This window comes from Syngnathus acus, chromosome 15, assembly GCF_901709675.1.
Source record: "Syngnathus acus chromosome 15, fSynAcu1.2, whole genome shotgun sequence".
Taxonomy (NCBI): domain Eukaryota; kingdom Metazoa; phylum Chordata; class Actinopteri; order Syngnathiformes; family Syngnathidae; genus Syngnathus; species Syngnathus acus.
Genome location: NC_051100.1, coordinates 1,530,856 through 1,551,137, shown reverse-complemented (window position 1 = coordinate 1,551,137; position 20,282 = coordinate 1,530,856). Strand labels below are relative to the sequence as shown.

The following is a 20,282-nucleotide window of genomic DNA, read 5'->3' as shown; positions in this document are numbered from 1 at the left end:
CTCAGCCAAATATAAGTATAACGGATATGTCAGATCACGTAAGTGTGTTTCTCTGTCCTTCCCCGTTCGGATCGATAGGCCCTTTTAAATGTAACACGATTAGTACTGACAGTTTCCTCCCTGTCTAATGTTCCTTAGCATGTAACCCTTTCGTATTGTTATTTTAAGAGCAAAAACACCAATATCACTTTGAAAACACTGTTAATATCTAATGCAACCAGAAGTAATGTTATTTTTCTATATTGACAGTAGACCGTAAAGCTTTGTATAAGAAATGGCTTTGTGTTCAATAATAATAAGAATAACAACAACTTGGCGTTCCATGAACCATTGTTCTTTTGTATTGTGCTGCATCTAGCAGCAGATGGCGCTACAACACCAGGGAACAGTGGAAGCCAAAAAGAGACTGGTGTTCGATTCAAAGCTGATTGCAATTTAGGTAAATAATTGTCACTTCTGGTTAAGAATAAAACCATAAAAATGCTATATAAGTCCATGTATAATTTAATTTGACCTTTTGTTGTTTTGTGTAGAAGTATATAGCAATCTAAGGTGTTTGTTTACACTCCTTTAATCATCTGCCGTAATCATAATATCAATGTGATTTCTTTTTTTATTCAACTGTAGCGAAAACCCGGGGTTGAAGTACCGTTTCTTGTGCAGACGTATCGTGAATGAAGACGAAAAACGTTTGCCGGCGCAGGCAATGCCAAAAAACAAAAGCCAGCTTCCCTCACGTGCTAAAGTCAACATTTTCCGTTGTTCTTCATCCATTTGCACGCGGCGCGGTAGCGTCATGTGATTAGCATTTCAGGAAGGGACAGTTGCCGTCTGGCTTGTTCAGAAAGCACAGTGGAGCTGCCAAGGCGGCTGAGCGTGCTCTAATGCTCTACATGTTTGACAAGGGCCAGATGAATCCAGGAGCTATCGGTGGCGCCCTGTAAATCAAGGAGGCAGCTGACTGCTGGGATAAACGTCTGTTTATCGCCCGGGGCCACCCAAGCATGCTCTGTCCTCCAAAAGGACCAACCGGCCACCCTCCCACCCAAGGCAGGAAAAGGCCTCTGCCGGCCGACTTTACAAGCACAGATTTGACTCGTCTCCCTGCCGAGCGCCTCGACCCCGTTAGTGCATTTTGTGTTTGAGTATGTGACAATTTATTGTCATATCAAAGTAAACAGGATGCCTCGAGACACACTGAAGCCGCGCAATTTTAATCCAAAGTGGTCCCTTCCCCATGTCGAATGCTTTTAAATGAGCGCTATCATAAATTATGAGTTGTGTATGTTGACGTGACAAAACATCTAACGTCATATGACTGGCTGCCTTTCTTCCGTGCTTTGTTCCAGCCTTGTAATTAATTCACGTTTGTCACAAAAATGGTCACGTGCGAGCAGATGACAAGACAATAAGAAAAGTCCGATAACAAAGAAATGATCGTGCCTGCTTATTTTAGCTTTTAAAAAGGGAAATAAATGCCCTGTACGTCAGCTAAGCTATTCTTTATTCTTTTGCACAACATGAGCCTTGTCGGATATTGTCCTTTTCATTTCCTAGTCGTTGACTTTTCTCTGATAAAACCATGTGATTATATGACTAAATAATGTCAATGTGTTGATTTATAATTGCTGCTCTAAAAGCATTCCGAAAGCTTTTCTTACACTTTCTATTCTCCATTGTTTGACAGTAACGGATGACGTTAGACCGTCTTTTCAAAAACGATCCGTTAAAACCAGCGGCTGCCCTTCCACCGCCATCACCTCAAACACTTTCTCGCCCAACGCCCTGCAAAGCAACCAGAACGCCTCGGTTAAGCCAGGCGCCATCAACATCCCCCTTGTTAATAACCGTAAAGGAAGTCTGCTTCCCACGCCTGCGGCTCGCCATACCAAACTGCGCCTCAGTATCTCGGTGCCAGAAGACGCCAGATCCTTGGCGGAGAGTCGGCTGAACCGGGCCCGCAGTCTGCCGGTGAAATACCGCTACCACCCCAGTAATGCCATGCTGCACAGTCACAGTAGCCACTGTAGGTTGCCCCCTTAGCGGGATGCATCAGTCGGTAGCCTGCCTGTGCTGTTTGCTGCATGATGCTTCACTCCGCCGGCCGGGGCTGCGACTCTTGTCTTCTTTGCACGGTTTTAGCAGCCGTCAGGCTGAGGGGTTGTGAGTAGCCCGTAGCTTGGAGACTCAGCTTTGGGTGTCGAGATACTACATTTGGTGTTACCTTCTTTGACTCGCTATGTCGTACTAGGGATGGGCAGTCCAAGAACTATTCCTGAATGTTTGGGAATTTTCTTTTTCATATATATTCAAACATGAAAATGAAGCTTCAAATTGGATTCATGAACACGTTTGTTGTATTTTTTGACTCCTCCAGATGGCACTGTTGGTTTTTAAATAAAGAGCTTTCAGAAATGGCAAGTCAGTGAACTTTCATCCAATGTTGAGTGCCATCTCGAGGAGCCAAAAATACAACTGGTTCATGAAGCAAATTCGAAGCTTCGTTCTGTGATCACTGGCTAGAGGGGATGCGGACATAGTAAGATGCTCACTTAGCCACACTTTTCGCTTTGGGTTGTAGGTTCCCATTTCAGAATAGTCCAAGACAATCTCTTTTGGTCTTCCTGTTTACCATTTGTTTCACCTCGTTTAGGCAGCAAATGACTTGGGTCTGAATTAACTGCGCCCCCTGCTAGAAAATCCATTGCGACTGCCTATTGTTGTTTACCCTGCCCATCCTTAGTATGTTCTCTCGGCCGGTATCATTTTGTGTGGTCCATTTGAAATAATGACACGACCTTGATGGTTAACAAATGAAAAGTTGTTGTGAAATTAGCAGCAACGGATGACACAACGTAAGTAAGGGTAAGCAACTTTTATGCCGCTGCTTTCTTTGTGTCCTCTGATTCGTGCTAAGATCACATGCTGTTATTGATTTCTAACCCAAGGACTAATACAAGTGTGCAGTGGTGCAGCCAGAAGGGTGTCTGGTGGAAGCTCTTAAACGCAGACAGTAGTGAAGATCAGACTAGTGCCGGCTGGCCCTGACCTCACTTTGGTTGCTCTTCCTTGTCCTTTCAGTCTGGGAAAGTCTTGCAAAGTGCTTACGACCAAAGTGTCAACCCCCCAAAATTGAATATTTAATCTTACACGCATCATTAATTCCCAAGCTAGTCTTGACCTTCGTCTGCTGGAGGGTTATTTGTCCTTACTAGCCGCTTCTGACATGTCTAGCCCACTAATTCATCCCCCTGTTAGCGTGTCCTTCATAATGCGTGTGGAGTGTTCTCTTGGCATGGAGGTAGACCAGTAGAAGAGCCATTTTCTGCGCTAGAACCGGAATAATGGGCCCGATAGGATTTTTAGCCCCCCAAAACGAGCCACCATAAGATCCATCGCCATAACCTCCTTTTACTTTATCTCATTGTCATTGCTTTTGCCCACGACCCACTGACAATGCCAATCACATGGCAGTTAATGGTGTAGGTAGGCATGGTCACTCTGATGCAGACTGCTTAGAGGTCCAAAAAAGCCAGGTGCACCTAATGCAAACAAAAACGGAAAAAAACACAAGGCCCTTACGTCCTTTGGTCATTTTCAGGTCATCAATTGGTTTTTCTCCGGGGTTGTCTCCTGCCTTAAAGATTCCCCCGTTACTAATAATCGATCTTGGTTTTCTTCGAGTTATTAATTGACCCTTTTCTTTCTGTTCACTTTTGTTGTGTTTGCTATGATTGAGTGTTGACAGTTTATTTGTTTAGTTTCATGTCAGGTCCAGCTCACTTCCCCATCCGTCTCTGTCTCTGTTCTGACACTGCGCGCGTGTGTTTGCAGTCGAAGACGAGCATCCGTCAACGCTGTCGCCCAAAAAAAAGCAGCGCAACGGAGGGATGCGGAACTCGCCCAACTGCTCTCCCAAAATGATGAGGTAAGAGACGCACGCTTGCGTTCGCCTCGCCGTCTTCAAATGGGGAAGAAGACAGATGCAGGGGGACTGGAGGGAGGGAGGGAGGTAGGGAGGGAGGGAGTGATGGAAAGACAGCAGACACTTCAGAGGTGATGCTGCTGCTGATGGTGGGCGTTTGGATGGCAGGCGGGAGGGGGCGCACAGAAAAATGCGCCCTGATAGGCTGAAGCTGTTTAGGTTGGCACGCTGTCAGCTTTTAATGACAGAGCTGAAATAATGTTTCTGTCACCAGTAAAAAAAAGTCAGCAAGGAGTCGTTTGAAATGCACGAGCCCCCCATCGGCTGCCTTTAAAGTCCCAGCTGTCACCTCCTCCGGTCAGGTCCACATGTAGTCCTTAAACATTGCTGACACTAATGACACCGGCGGCCAATCAGAAAGACCTGCATAGTTACTTTGCCCCGAGGCTACCTCTCTATTGTGGGAACCCCTGTGAGTAGTCTTTCTGCTACTTAACGGCCATATGCGAGCTGCATTGCCACAATCAAATATGAATTCAAATATTACCTTCCTTTTATCCTGTCCTGTGCTATTAAATTGCTCTTAATTGATTTTGAAAGATAAAAGGGGCCAAGGTATTCATGCTACAAGGCAGGGTTAGGGTTAGCCTCATGACAGCGCGGAAAAACAGAGAGGCCGCGGAGATCTAACAGGACAGGAACATTCATAGCTATGCCGGCTGGGTCTTAATGAATGCGAGGCGAGAGCCGTGCGGTTCGAGGCAACCTCTCAGTATTTATAAAGTAAAACTATCAAATACGCTCTGGACAATCCAATGAGACCCAATACAAAAGTCGACATTTCCTATGAGAACAATGCTCAGAATCAACGAAAACAATTAGACTGGAACCTCAATTTTCATTTGTTCCAAACAGTCAAGCTGAATCATATGAAATTCAAAGTCACGTTCCCATAGTCAATAATCTCAATTCAATGAATCATTGAAAGTTACCATTTGAAGCCTCCAGGTCTGCAAGGCGTCACTCAGACAAGTTGAGGAAACATTAGTGTAGCATCCTGCGTAAAATCAACCTTTCAAAATAAAGCATAACATTAGAATACGTTTCACACACTTTAGTTGTCAGTCAAACTCAAACAATTTTTTTTGTTGATGCATGCTATCATTCAAACATACACATTGTCACTGCAGCTGAGTCAATAAAGAAATTCATATTACAAGCGCGATAGATCGTCACCTTTCGGGACACTTGCTGAATACGTCAAAAAGAAATCCAAATATCATTTAAAAACACTTCTTCATGAGGCACTGCTTGGGTAAGGCATCACAATATTACACGTTTTGTGAAAGTTACACACTACTTAAAACTAAGAATAATTGCCAACACTTTATTTTCCCTATATTTTAGTTAGGAGAGGGTTGTTTTGTAGTCTTCCTCCCTGAGGCAGCATCCCTCCCACTGCTCTGGCAAATCTATATGTTTTTTAATCTCGTGCACTTGTGGGCCTCCCCCTCAGTTCTCCATTAAACAAGCACTTAATAAGCTTGCCAAAACCATTAGGCAAGCACAAGAGTGGTAGCCTTCAGTCAGGCTATCGTTTATTTGCGATGCCCTGTGCACTATAAAAACAAGTTTAGCCTGGCAGCTTTCCAGCAAAGTTACTTTAGTTTGCCTACATTTCCGCACGAAAGCCTTTCCTCTTCCTCTCTGGCATTAAAGACGGTCGGTCCCCTTTTGCCACGTTATATATGCTCTGCCTCTTAGCTTTGATCTTGCAGCGATAATCATTTTGCGCAAGTTACTTTCTCAGTTTGGAAGCGGCTTCAAAGCAGCGTTAAAGTTTTCTCCGCTTTAGGGATGCTTCGGTGTTCTGAAAGCTCTCGGGTACTGCCATGACAGGTCCTCTGTTATAGGTGTAGATGTTTTCTCCGAGACTTAGCCCACAGCACAACATCAAATTACCCATCACAGCCCAGGCAGCCAGCCCCCTTTCCCACAGCTGCCCCTGTCAACATATAACAGCATTTATATTAAACAGTTATGCTTTACGAGGTGGGTTTTATGCACAATGAAAAGTGATTGTTTGAGGTAGCCTTAGGGATGCTTTACTCTACAAGCAAGGAAAGAGGAGGAGTGGTGGTGGGATGCAGCAAGAGAGCCAGCATACGTAGCGAGCGAGCGAGCGTGGTTTTTACAGGACTCGCCGCCCGAAGGCCTTTGTAAATAAATAATGATCAACAGATTGGCTGTGGGCTTTTGAAAAGCACGCCTTTGTCAGTTTGCATGATGGGGAAAATTTTCAAAGCGCCTTCGGAGTCTGCCAGGGAGGCATTGGGGGAGCAGCCAAACCATCCCCAGTTTGCGACTGCCGAGTGTTTCGCTGAAATAACTCAAGTGTTTGAAATACATGCTGAAGAATGGGGGGGCACTGGGGAGGGACGTACTGTAAAGCAAATACTTGTCCTATATAAATTCTTCTCGCGTCAAATTCTGCATTGACCAGCGATGGCAAAACAATCACAATAGATTATTTTCCAAAAGATTTATAGTTTAGGACAAAAACGATTTCAACTACAATTTAGACTCATTTATTCCCAGACAATCGTAATTTAGATCTGCGTTATTCTGACGGTCGATTAGATGTGCAACTCTGGTCTTCCGCTGTCATTTGAAAGTGAATAGATTGGATTTTCTGCACTGGCGTCAGCGTGAGGAAGATACTGAATTATATGCATCGTGTCTATTTTATGGCCCGTCTGAAGATGTATTTGTAAAATTCTGTTCTTCTGACCTGAATCAATGTGGATATAATCTGGATGAAAGAAACAAAAATAGAATTGGATTAGGCCAGAATTTCATTTTCTTTTTCACCCATTTCAATTTAAAGTAGCAGTGTAGAAATACATCTCTTCCATCATATTTAAAAATATAACTTCATCATTTGAGTTGACCCGGCCACGTCACTGTTCTTTATTTCCCTTTATTTGTCAGCGCCGCATTAACGCCGTCTTCGCCAAGCTTTGTCAGTGACGCCGGCCGGCCGCACTTCCAAAACGGCAAAAACAGTGTCATCTGGATGCGCTATCCCCTGGGCGTGGCACCGCCGTCTGCTCTGCCTGAGCTTGGCGGAAGGTTCAAGCTGAGGCAGGGAGAAGGCACAGAGGGGGTGGGTTGGGTGGATGAGGAGGTGTGTGGCATCAGTGACAGGCTGCCAGTCACGTCGCTGACAGCCGGGTGAAAGATAGCTGTCTTGACACGCAGGAAGAGAGTGAGCGAGCGAAGGGAGGGAGGGAGTGAGGGAGGGAGGTGCAGCCATGCGCCAGTCAGCGCCGGTGAGGAGGCGAGCGATGCCGAGCAGATTGAAGTGGCGGCGCGGCGGAGGTTGATTGGCGCAACGCGGGGCTCCCAATGAAAGATTCAGGCTGAGTGTAAAAACACTAAATGCTCTCAGTGTTATTATCATCTGCGCTAACTGATAGAGGGAAGCAGAAAGGTGGGTGGCTAATTGACAGCTTTCTTTCCCCCATTCTTTTTTTTCCTGCAACCCAAATGTAGAGTGAAGAAAGCATCGCCATCAAAGCCTTGTCAGTGAATGACAGCTCTGATGGAGGATAGACAGTGATGATTTGAAAACGATATATGTCAAATTCCAGAGCTGTTTCCCCCCTATACTTTTCAAATGTATCTGTTCCCCCTTGAGTTCAATATATTAGATGAATATTGAATGACTTCAAGCAGAAAAATACGTTAGATATGAATTGTATTTGGGAGATTTTCCTTCTCTATTCTTATTGATTTGCCTTACAATGCAGAGCAGACGCACACATCTATCCATAATCGATAGTAAAACCGTATCGTATTTGAGTAGCACGATACTCATGCAAAAAAGTGTAAACTTCTGTTGCTTGCTGTCAATTAAAAACATTTTGAGCAATGAAAACCGTGCAGATTCAACCTAGGTTCAAAACTCCGAAGTAAAAAACTAAACTGGATGAAACAAAATATTCATCCTTGGCTGTCCTTGGCTGACTTCCAAGAGTTAAACTTATGCTAAAATGTACATCTAAAAGCTAAATACCCTGATTTCAAAAAGTAAATTACTATGATTGCTATTGTGCAGAAGAACTGTGCTGTTTGTTTCTGCTCTATATCCCGAGTCAGTGTTGTGGATCAAAATGTCTGCATTGCCTTTGTAGCAACTGCGAGAAGACGTCTTGTAGAATAAACGCAAGAGCAGGAGCAGCGTTAAAGTTGGACTGACAGGAACCCTTTCATGGTCAGTGTTACAGTGGATAAAACTCAACGCCCCACTGCTGTGGATTAGCCCGCTTGCTTGTGACACGCTGCTGAAACATTCATGGCCGTCAGTTGGCGAGGCGCAATGTGATTGGGCAAAGGCTTGAAATATTTAAAGTGGGAGCCTGTTGGCACCTTTTACTGTTTGCACGGCGTGGCGTCAGGAGCTGGAAAAAGAGGCTAAAAGCTGGTAATTGGCACTGTGTTGCGTGGCGTGTCACTCTGTAACGTTCAAGTCTTGCCGCTCTTCGGGTTGCCGCTGCGAGCGAGCGCCTGCGCGCGCCTTTGAGCTTCCTGATGACTTGACATCAAGGAGCAGAAGTAGAAATTGCAATTCCCTCAGAAATTGCATGTCTACGCTGAGAAAAGCTGTCGCCCAGGCAGAATGGCAACAAAAGAAATGGAGAATCTAACGCTGATTAATAGATCACACATCATCACGGCGTATCATAGCAATTCCCCGACGCCTTGCACGCGGGCCCCCGAGGGGTTGTGAACAGCATAGGAAATGAGTGAGGTAAAATTGTACTATTTGTTTTTGCATGCCCTTCTTTGCCAACTATTTAGTTTTTGCTCCCCAAACACATCTATTGGGTTTTTGTTTTAATACAAAAAATGATGCAATTTGGCACAAACCCCTCCCCTTTTTACATGCTTTTATTTGAAAATGCTGACATTTGTGTCAATGTTTATTTAGGATTCACACCTTGCCCTCTTTTTAAACCTTAGTAGTCAAAACGACAGAACGTTCCAAACATTTGATTAATAAAAAAGACAACATGATGATAAAACTCAATAAATAATTCAATAGTACAAAACTGTCTCCTTCCTCTCCCCTCATCTTTCACACATCAAGCGTGTACAATTAGGTAAAAGTGTGTGAAATGTTCATTTATTCCAGCAATATTTTGGGACGATTCGATTCCAGACTCTGGAACGGATTGATTAGATTTATATTATTTCCAATGAGAAACATTGCTTTGGTTTTTGTCAGGTTTGAACGCATAATGCAAATGTAGTGGCTGACTCTATAGTTGTTGTTTTACAGTAGACACGACCCTCTTCTAATACCTGGTAATGAACAAATGGAAAACATGGACATGAATGTGAAGCGGTATGACTCCACCGGGATGTTTCACTGGTGCCCATCAAAAGACATCGAAAAAGTCATCCTGGTGAGTGAAACCTGCTTTCTTGACTTTATTCTATCAAAAGAAAAACAAATCACAACATATACAAAAACTAAATGTAAGTATCCTAAGGAGTGGCCCCCCGCACACACTTGTGAAATGGTCTAATCACATACTAATATGTACTGACACTTTTTTCTCTGCCTCTCTGCTTCAAGGTGAGTTTACGGTTTCCTTTTTATCTCTGCGTAGAGGTTTAAGTCGTCCACGCATGCCTTTGCTGCGATGTCTCTGCAACTGGGCAGTTTGCAAGCATTCCGGTGCACCCATTAATCATTTGTGTCCTCAGTATCGCCACGACATTCATTCCAGTTTTTTTTTTTTTACCAGGATTTGCCTTACCTCACCTTGTAGTCAACAATTGATTCCGGCTCCAACCGCACTGCATTATTAATAGGAGCCAAGAGAAAACGGGCACATAGAATTCATCGGACATTTGCCTATTTTGCTTCACACTGTAGAAAAAAGGACCTCCTCTCGAATAGACTTCGTACTTTGTATATTTATGCCGTTAAATAGATGCTGAAGATTTTTATTTGTTTTCTCTTTCAAAACCATTTGATAATACTTATTTTAACGATGCCTAAAGATTTAAGAGCATTTTTCTCTCCGACTTGCATGACATTACCCTTTACAATAGCTTCTTGTATTACAGCTTTTTATTCAAGATCCTTGTCATTTTGACCCAACTTGCCTGAAGTCTCTAAACTGCGTTCGTTCATCAGCAACTGATTCTGAGTCAGCTGCTCTGAATATGACAGTTCATGTATTAGTTGATGTTCAACTTCCACTTTTTCTATTCACAGCAGATGTAGCAGGCAATTCATCCCCTCATTCTATTTTTTGGGGTTCTCTCTCCCTGTCCCTCTTGTGTTTGCAGACTCGAAGCGAAGCCTCCATGACGGTACTGAGTGGCCATGTGGTGGTCTGTATATTTGGAGATGTCACGTCCGCTTTAGTGGGGCTGCGAAACTTGGTGATGCCTTTAAGAGCCAGCAACTTTCATTATCATGAACTCAAGCCCATCGTTTTTGTGGGCTCGCTGGACTATCTGCGGCGAGAGTGGGAGACGTTACACAACTTCCCCAAGGTCTCCATCTTGCCTGTGAGTGTACCCCACTGTCCCAGATGGAACAATAGCTTGTTTAGTCTGGTTTGAGTGATGAATGAAGCAAGTCTTCAGTCCAGGCCTCCAAAATGAAGCTAATAAGTGAAACGTGTTAGCTAGCTTTCCACAGCACAACACTAGTACCTTTGCTCACTTCTTCAATTTGTTTCCCTCTCTCTCTCTCTCTCTCTCTTGCTGTGTTCCCACCTCACCCCAAAGGGTACGCCATTAAGTCGAGCCGATTTAAGGGCTGTCAACATCAACCTCTGCGACATGTGCGTAATACTGTCAGCCAATCAGAACAATATCGAGGATGCCTCGCTGCAAGATAAAGAATGCATCTTGGCGTCACTCAACATCAAGTCTATGCAGTTTGATGACAGCATTGGGGTCTTGCAGGCTAATTCCCAAGGTAAGGAGCATCCTCTCAAACTCTGGGTGTACCTCTGCCTCAAGGGGACAGGTTGTGGAAAAAAAGGGAAGTCAAGGATTTTTTTTTAAAATAGGAAGATGACAGTCACCGTGACTATATTTTTAGGCACTTTAAGAATCACACTGTTGGAACACTCAATCCATCAATCAGTTCATTTGATGTCTTCCCCATTTTAGTGGGTCAGTCAAGTAACGCAACCAATGGGATGATGTCAAATTGCAGTTGGCAAGCGCAATGCTTTTTGAGTGGGCTCTATATTCCGACAGTACAGCGGCTTTTGAAGAGTGTTTACGCCGCGTCATTGTCTAATCATTCCAGTCTTGTTCGCTGGTAATTACAAGCTCCCCGCTAATACTTTTTAATCTCAACATGCTGGTGTCATTTTTAATGTTGTTGTTTCCCATGTCTGGCGCTTCGTCTGGAACAGATTGTAGATGTTGGCTGACAAACGCGCGATCTGGGCCTCCCATCAGGCCTCATCAACATTAAGCGGCGAGTACAAATCACCGGGTGGCGCGACTCAGCTGCCGCTCATTAGTCACAACCAAACAGCGACGACTTCCCGAATGGATGGCGCGGCCGCCAGCGCGGTCAAAGCCATCCTCGTGCGCGTAATCCACGCTTTATGATTAGCTTGAAAGACGACGTGGCTCGAGCTGCAGACTATTTAGTGCTACTGTTGTAAGTACAAATCAAAGCGGAAGGGTTTTAGTGCCGAGCACTTGCACATGTTTTAGGAGAATGCCGATGCTGTTATTCCTGCAGCCTTGAGTGACTGATGCGCTGTCAATGGCCATGCGGCCGGCTAACAATAAGAAGAGGTAAATCAGTGAGGCGAGCGCTATTCACAGGAAGCCACCCCAATATGGAGAACCCACTTGCCCGTGTCTTCTCCCAGGGTCGATGGATGGCACCCATTGTCGTCAATAATTGGGTCTTATATCAAACACTCATTTCGGTGAAAAATACTTCACTTTAGAGAACACTAGCGCAGTGCACTCATGCATACATCAGGAAATACACACAGAGCCAGACACTTGTGTTGGATCATAGTAACGCTTTGGGGGGTTCCTTCCTCCCAGCGACGCTCCCAATCCACGTAGCGTCTGCGGAATTGAAAACAAGAAGGCGCAAATGAATAAGTAAACAAGCGCTTTCCTGGGGGAGAGCTTCTCACGGCGGCTGTAGCCTGTAGTCAACCGCAGAGCATCGCTGTGCCCGGGGGGCTACAGCGGTGAGGGGTGGGGGCTACCTAACCCAGATCTCGCTTGACTGTTGCAACATCCTGCCGAACACTTGAAGGCAGCACTAGCCTCGAGGAGATGTTGTGTGTTAAAAACACAATCACTTCATTGACAGCTAGGCAGGTGGATACGGTGAAGCTGGAATTTCTTTTTTTTTGCGTGTGCTATTTTTCACTCAATGAAGGGGTACGAAGTCGCCCTTCACAATAGTTTTTTTGTCATCGCTCCATTTCATACAGACGGTTGAAAAGAAACATTGCAGGAGTGTGAGGTTTCACACCAGAGACTCAATCCTCTAACTTTTGGTGTTGAAAGCAAGTTTTAGACATCTCTGGCACAAAATTCTCAAATTTTGGAATGATGTGTCATTTTGAGAAGAGTGCAGTGGTGTGTTGATACAAAAACATGATTTGAGGTTCTGCCAATTTGTTGCTTCGACTTGCAAGCAGTGAGCACTGTATGGTGGGCAATGCTTATGAGCAAATGCTATTGAACAAAAACGCTGCAGCAACACATTTAGACATTCAACATAACTACTCACGGTGAAGAAGTGACTTCTGGATTTTTTGATTTTTTTTTTACATCGGGTTCCCTTCCTGACAAACACACCCACTTTTATCTCAAGTTGCAACGAAATGGTGAAGTATTTTGTATGGTCACTGATGTCATCCCACGTCTAATGATCTATTTGCTGTGCAAATGCATCCAATTGTTGCCGCTTTGCCGGATTCTGTTTCAAAGGCAATGGGTGGCTTGTTGCCTTCATGCGACTTTAGTGGCAGTGGCAATGCATGGCGTATGATATTTTCTAAGACAGATACTGCACAAGATAGAAGTAATCTTCACCATCTCACGTGTCGAAGAGGTTTGTAATTAGCAGCAGCAGCGTCAGGCTGTTGTCTTTTTCTCTCACTGACTCGCTGCGGTAGTCAACAGCTGCATAGTCTACAAACCGATGGGAAAGAGAGAATAAAAGTTGACTCCAGAAAAGTGATAACATCATCCTTTTGTCCTTCACGGACAAAAGTCAACATGATGACTTAGAATGTCAATCCAAGTGCGATAATTAGAGTAACAAGATTTATGATTAGCGGTGCCGCACCGCCGATCGGCTATGTGGGTCTTTTCTCTTTTGTGTGTCTCATTGAGTGTCTTGTCAGGGAAGACGCACACAGTGATAAAACGGTGACCTGAATGTATTGTATACTTCCTGCTTGGTGGCATTTTCGCTATAGTCAGCACTAAATGATGGATGTCAAAACACGGCTGATGCATTATGCATCTTGCATTACCAATTTAAGGTGTTTACTTGTCACTTTGAGGCAAAGCAAAAATGTCAAGTCAAGCGCATTTGCGTCGCTGTCACTTGCTGTCGCGATCCACGCTTTTTTCCATAAAAGGTTTTCTGCTATCCACTTCGCCAACTTTTATTGTTACAAAATGAGCGACATGTAAAATTGATGCTGGGCTGCTGATGGAGGGCCATGAATGCTAAATATGTCCTAGCTGACCCTTAAAAGCACCACATCCATAGTGCTGCACTTTTTTTTTTTTTTTTAGGGTGCTGTCATCTTCCTGGTCATTGCTGTGAAGTTTGAAAGATGCCAAACAACTTCATGCTTAGCTGACATGCACTCATCTATGTTTTACCATGTTTGCTCTACAGTGGTACCTTCAAAGTTGACATGATGTTAGTTGACCTTTCAAACATTTTTTTGAATAGAAAATGGTGTCATGTCACTTCATTAAGTCACAATTTTAAAGGCTATGTGCTGAGAGGTTTCGGACTGTATAATTAAACAATACCAAATGAAACTGCAATGAAAAAGTCCAGATGGATGATTCTTCACTGACCTTTTTGAATTATGTGCAGGTTTCACGCCTCCTGGAATGGACAGGTCATCTCCAGACAGCAGTCCAGTACATGGCTTTGTGCGTCAGGCTTCCGTCACCACCGGCTCCAACATCCCCATCATCACAGAATTAGGTAAAACGTCACCTCCAGTGCAAATGCCAACAAATCATTGTCACTGTCCAACAAAAAGCGTGAAAGCCAATTTTTGTGAGTTGATTCTTTTTATGTGAAACACAGCGAACAATATTGACATTGTGTTTTAGATGAAAATGAAAGCATGAAGATTTGGCATCCCATGTTTTTCATTGGACTGTGACGTGAAAAAATGATTGGCAAACATATTTTGCTGGTTGACTGCATTAGAGTCAAATTATAAACACAGAGTGAGTCTCTTCTAACTAACCGCCGCTGACTGTGCAATTTGAATACCTTTAATACATATTGATTTGAAGCGACACGTGTTTTCACTTTCTTACGTCCCACTTCCCGTTCTATTGTCGTCATCACATTTTTCCCTTCTATGGTGGCCAACATGAAATATCATCCCGCTACCAAAAGTTCCAACTCACGATCAAATGGAATTTTGGTTCACTTGTGTGTTGTGGTTTGCTTCATTTAACACGAACGTGTGTACGTGTCAACTGTTAACTCTTGCAGTGCTAATTTAACAGTACGGACTAACTCTACCGTGAGTGATTCAGACTCTTTTTTTTTTAAAGGACCGCCACCACATCCTCTGCAATTTGTCCACTAATGCACAAGAGCAACTCAGCCTGACGGGAGGGAATGGAAAGAGGGGGTAGAAAAGAGAGCGAAAAGGGGGTGAAAACTGCCTTGGTTGCAAAATGGGTCCATTTATTAATAACAATGGCAGTGGCTGTATTCCCAACGGTGCTGGGGACTCATGAAACTTTCAGATCTCCGAGGGGTCTTGGGAAGCACCAGAGACTGCTTGCTCTGTCTCCCCTGACCCAATTAGGGAGCAATGGAGCATGAGAGCAAGCTAAGAGAAGGCCGGCAAGAAAAAGGAGCTGTAGCTAATGTTACTTGTAACCGGGTCGGCCATTACCTGCAGAGAGGTTGACCGCACACGTGAGCGCCATTCTACCCGCGTCAGCATGGCCCACTCCCCCGCTAGACGCTCTCATGCGGTGAAACGTAGCATCGCCCCTCAGGAAATAAAGAAGGGAAAGCTCGGAGATATTCTTTCATTAGAGAGTTGACAGGAAAAGACACTTCATTAGGTACACTATCCAGTTCCTCTTGTTGCGCCCTTTGGTGTACTTTTGGTACTTAAAATCCAAGCCGCTCTATATTGGGATGGCGGCCAGCCGGCCGTTAGGCTGGGAGACAGTGAGATGTCTTGTGCAAAGTGTTTCGATTCAATAACGACGCCATCTCTCCCCTCTCTGCACTGCCTCGTCGCCATTAGATAAGCCGGGCAAACCGCTGCCATCGCTTTCACTCAGTCAGGAAAAAAAAAGTGGGACCAACATACAAATGATAACAGAGCTGGGTAAGATGAGCCTTTGTCCTCCGCTAGCCGTCCGCTCGCCCGCCCGCCCGTCCGTCCATCCGTCGCCTCATCAGCTTGTCCTGATTTATCTGGCTGCAGTCAAGGCCCACGCTGCTCCCATGGCTTCACTTTGAACACATTCTTATTCTTCCTTCTTGTTGAAATTGACTGTCTTGTTCGGCGCCCTTTCTTTTTAATGATTTTTTTGGCGTTTGTTTTTTTTCTCTCATCCCGCCCTCCAGTTGTGTTCGCTAAGGCCTTTGATCATGTTCACTCTGTCCTTGTGGCTGTTTTCATAGCAACACCTCTCATCCCTCCTCCTCCTCCCACGCTCACACGTCCACCCCCCCAATTCACGTCTTTGGCCTGTTTGCATCAGCCTCTTGTCTCTTTGACTGACATCCCCAGCACTCAGGGAGCCTGCAACAAAATCCGATTTCAAAATAAAACGCAAATAAAGCTCAAACTGTCTTCCTTAGCTCTAGTGTGATGCTTGTTTTTAGACTCTTCACTCATTGCAGGTATTGAACCACTGTACTGGGGAGAAAACTACAATTATTGTTGTTATTGTTATCAAAAGTGTGATGACAACATTCATTTTCAGGGTTCAGGTAAATGCGTGAGGAGTGATGATGTGAGAGAACATCTATCAGCTCAAGAAAACTAGCATGACATTTGGTGTGCATGGATTTTGGACGTTTCGAAGGCCATTGTTGAAGTCTCGTGTAAAAAAAAAAAAATCAGGATTTATTGGCAGTGATCGTTTTTCCATTTTATCCTTACAATAAATGTATTGTGTGTGTTTGCTTTAAATCATAATACCACTTAACAGTGGACTTCTACAATGGTTATGACACCAGGCAATATGTCACATCTTGACTTTTGAAATTAATTTACTGCATGAGATATTGTGTCGATTATTTTCAAAGGTTCACCATTCATACATTGATTGATAATGACAGAATTACAGCAGTGAGTGGAATTACAGTATACTCATAATTATACTGTATGTGTGACAACTTAACTGTATATAATTTGACGTAAATTGTAAAATCACACATACATTGAAGTGAATTTTACTGTATTTAAATGAAACGGCAACTTTATTCTAATTGCTTTATTCCTTGATGGATGAGCTGGGACACAGCACATGATTCTGCTGAAAAGAATTCATGTGGTGTCCATTTTGATTTAGAAGAGGCCAGCTAAAAAGTTGTCTTCATGTCTTCACTGCATCTTGCAGCTAACTCTGCTACTTTTGCGTCCTCCCAGTCAACGACTCAAACGTTCAGTTTCTGGACCAAGACGACGACGACGACCCCGACACTGAGCTGTACCTCACTCAGCCCTTTGCTTGCGGCACCGCCTTCGCCATCAGCGTCCTCGACTCCCTGATGAGCGCTGTGAGTAGGAATCCACACGATCGTATCTATGTGTAACCTTTTTGGGTTCATTCTGCTGTGGGGGAATTCACAATTTTCTGTTTGGGGAGCGCTATCGGAGCTTCAAGTTTCAGTGACTGCACCAAGAAGCTGGAGCTGGTACATTGATCCGACACATCTGCCAGCTTCACTGACATCAAAGCCAGATAGTTGGCACGGCTCCTCATTTGAAGTCGTCTCAATTCAACTTAGAGTCTTTTAATGAAGCAAGTACGGAATGTTAGCGTAATGGCACTGACACCAGCTCCACTTTAACAGGCCTCGCGAACGTTCTTTCATCTCCTGACAATGCCACCACCGCATCAAAGATCAGGGGGGGAAAAAAAGAAGAGGCAAGCGGGGAGAAAATATAACCTTCAACACCTCTGGGTTTTTTTCTTTCCCCCACTCTTGGCCAAGTGTGTTTTTCCACTCGGTGTCGTGATGGCTTCATTCCAGTGGCTCGCTTAGTGAGCGAGGGGTTAGAGAAGCTGCGCGGAGGCGAGCCGAGGGAGTCGGGTGGGCATCAGCTGTAGCGTGGCGGCGGTCAGAGGTGAAGGCGGCTAATGGACAGTGCTCATCCATCATGAGGCTCCGCAGGCCTGTCAGGGGCCCGCCGAGAGGAGCTGCCACTCTCGGCTTCGCCTGCCGACTGACACCGACTGTCTTCGCACGCCGCCAAAAGCGGCACGTGATCGGCTTGACGGACAGGAGACGCTGACGCCCGCAGAGTGCAGTCAGTCATGTCCCATGTTTGTGAAGGCAGAGTGCAGCTAGCCCTAAATCCCAATACATCCTGCAGCGTGATGGAGGGTATTTTTTTACCTTCATGATTGCAGATGTTGAATACTGAACATTTTTTCATACAAATATTTACTGTCCCTGACAGTATTAGAGGCATTTTGGGAGTGTCCCCGAACGGCCGGTCTATATCCCATCACAACTGAAACGTCTAAGTATCTAACCTCCTCCGTCTTCTCCCCAGACTTATTTCAATGACAACATCCTCACACTGATCAGGACTCTGGTCACCGGAGGAGCCACGCCAGAGCTGGAGGCCCTCCTCGCCGAGGAGAACGCTCTGCGTGGAGGCTACAGCACGCCGCAGACACTGGCCAACAGAGACAGGTGTCGCGTCGCCCAGCTCGCCCTCTACGACGGGCCCTTCGCTGACTTGGGGGTAAGAGCTTGTTTAAGCGGAGATGACACATTTTGGCACTAGCCGGCAGCGTGCATTTCCACGCCTCCCTCCGCTAGTCGCCGTTCTTAATCCCATGTGAACACCAGCCATCACGCAAAGCAGCTTCCGGTGGCTGCGGAACGCTTTTCGACACGATGGTGTAAAGATGATGTCGTGTCTTGTGACCATTCTAACGTGCCTTTGTGTGTTCTCACCAGGACGGTGGCTGCTATGGGGATTTGTTCTGCAAAGCACTGAAAACGTACAACATGCTGTGTTTTGGAATCTACAGATTGAGAGACGCTCATCTAAGTATACCAAGCCAGTGTACAAAACGGTAAAATGTAACATTTCAAATATGATGATATGTCATTGCCAGGCCTGAAGGCCCAACCCGTTGGCGGCCATTTGTTCGGCGTGATCCTAACATTCCTGTCGTGTGTGCAGATATGTGATCACCAACCCACCGTACGAGTTTGAGCTGGTGCCCACAGACTTGATCTTCTGCCTCATGCAGTTCGACCACAACGCGGGCCAGTCCCGAACCAGCTTGTCCCACTCGTCCCACTCCTCTCATTCCTCCAGCAAGAAGAGCTCGTCCGTTCACTCCGTCACAGCCTCCAACCGGCAGAACCGCAGCAGTAAAACCCGGGAAGCTCGCGACAAACAAAAGTATGTGCCCTTCACAGAACATCCAATGCATGCAAGCTCAACGTTTTATATGTGTGATTTATTTGTAGTCTTGGTGTGTTTGTGTGTTGTGAGTTTTCTTGCTTGTTGTGTTCTGCTTCCTTGCTTATGCTTTTCTGCCATAGTCATATCCACTGTGTCATCACAACATTACATGAACTCACAAATTGATCATTGTTCGTGTAACCCCGGTTGGAAAGTAGCCTAAAAGTGCAAAACTACACTTACATTGATGGTTGTTAATAGTGGTGTACCTGTTGTCTTGTCCTTTTCGTGACTATTTAGTAGTAATCATAAGACAATTCACATTTTTTTTATGAGGCATTGTACTCCCTGCGAAGTTTATGGTCCAGTCTAAATTTGGGGATGATTTGAAAAGTGGAGACTGGATCCATGGTCAAACGAGCTACATGTTAAAAAATTTGCACTTAATTGGATTTTTGTTTAAGTCTTTCCTGTAGTACGAGAGGGAGCTTTGAGAATCACTGAGCAATCCATGTTTCTTATGTAGTTTCTATCAAAGACATTTCTAATAACGCTCCAGTCCAACACTAACCATTCTGCGACATTCATGGACCGGTAGAATCTTTAACATTTATTATTACGAGACACCGAAACAGTTTTAACACGCCACTTCGTTGTTAGTAATGGTCAAACAAGTATAAAAAAATCGTGCTTACTGGTGTTTGTCATTTACATTTACCAGGATTCCTCATTGTGCCCGGACAGTTATTACTTCGCGGGGACTACATAATATCACCTGCCTGTTTTCTTGCCGAATTTTTGCTATTTGTGCAAATTTAAAAACACAAGTAGATAAATATCATCGCTCATGAGCTGTGTTTGACATTTGTTGTTCAAGGTGCTTCACTGCATGTTAGCAGGCACTTCCTGTTTTGTTATACGAGATAAGCCGACTGTTGCCATTAAATTACATTCAGGGCCACATTGAAAGAAAGATCTAAATAATAAACAATACAATAATCTAATTCTTCTTTTTTAGAGTAAGGGGAATCTTTGAATTTTTGAGTAAAACAAAAAAATGGAACTCTCAAAAGAATAAAGCTTTACATAATCATTTATTCATTTCGTCAAAAAGGTGCTTTTTTTTTTAGAATAAAATATTTTAAAAAATCCAAGATAAAATATTGCCACATTTTTGGGAATTAACTCATAATTTTAACATAAAAAGATCATAAAACATGGACATATTTTTACAAATTCATGTACCTTTCATTATTATTATTATAGCTATTTTAAAATCAGAGTCTTACAAGAATAAAATGATCAAATTTCAAATGGTGGTTTCTGTTCGTTCCCCTTCCGATAAAAGTAATATTATGACTTTTTTTTCTCTTTTCTATTTAGTGTGGCCCTGGTACTCCTTGTAAGTTAAAGTATCATTGTACAACTGAGATAGAGTT

At 44.2% G+C, this 20,282-nt stretch overlaps 1 protein-coding gene across 46 annotated transcripts in view; it reads left to right on the top strand.

Moving 5' to 3' along the window:
* kcnma1a (potassium large conductance calcium-activated channel, subfamily M, alpha member 1a) overlaps positions 1 to 20,282 on the top strand; it is a 103,812-nt gene that overhangs the window by 77,557 nt on the left and 5,973 nt on the right. For 17 of the 46 annotated variants that reach the window (XM_037272320.1, XM_037272319.1, XM_037272318.1 and 14 more), the window contains 9 exons: positions 3,835 to 3,928; positions 9,270 to 9,396; positions 10,292 to 10,516; positions 10,739 to 10,931; positions 14,070 to 14,183; positions 16,840 to 16,970; positions 17,974 to 18,168; positions 18,387 to 18,505; positions 18,616 to 18,840. In XM_037272320.1, coding sequence (XP_037128215.1) covers positions 3,835 to 3,928; positions 9,270 to 9,396; positions 10,292 to 10,516; positions 10,739 to 10,931; positions 14,070 to 14,183; positions 16,840 to 16,970; positions 17,974 to 18,168; positions 18,387 to 18,505; positions 18,616 to 18,840 — 1,423 coding nt within the window. The other 29 variants (XM_037272306.1, XM_037272304.1, XM_037272302.1 and 26 more) reach the window with 8 other exon arrangements.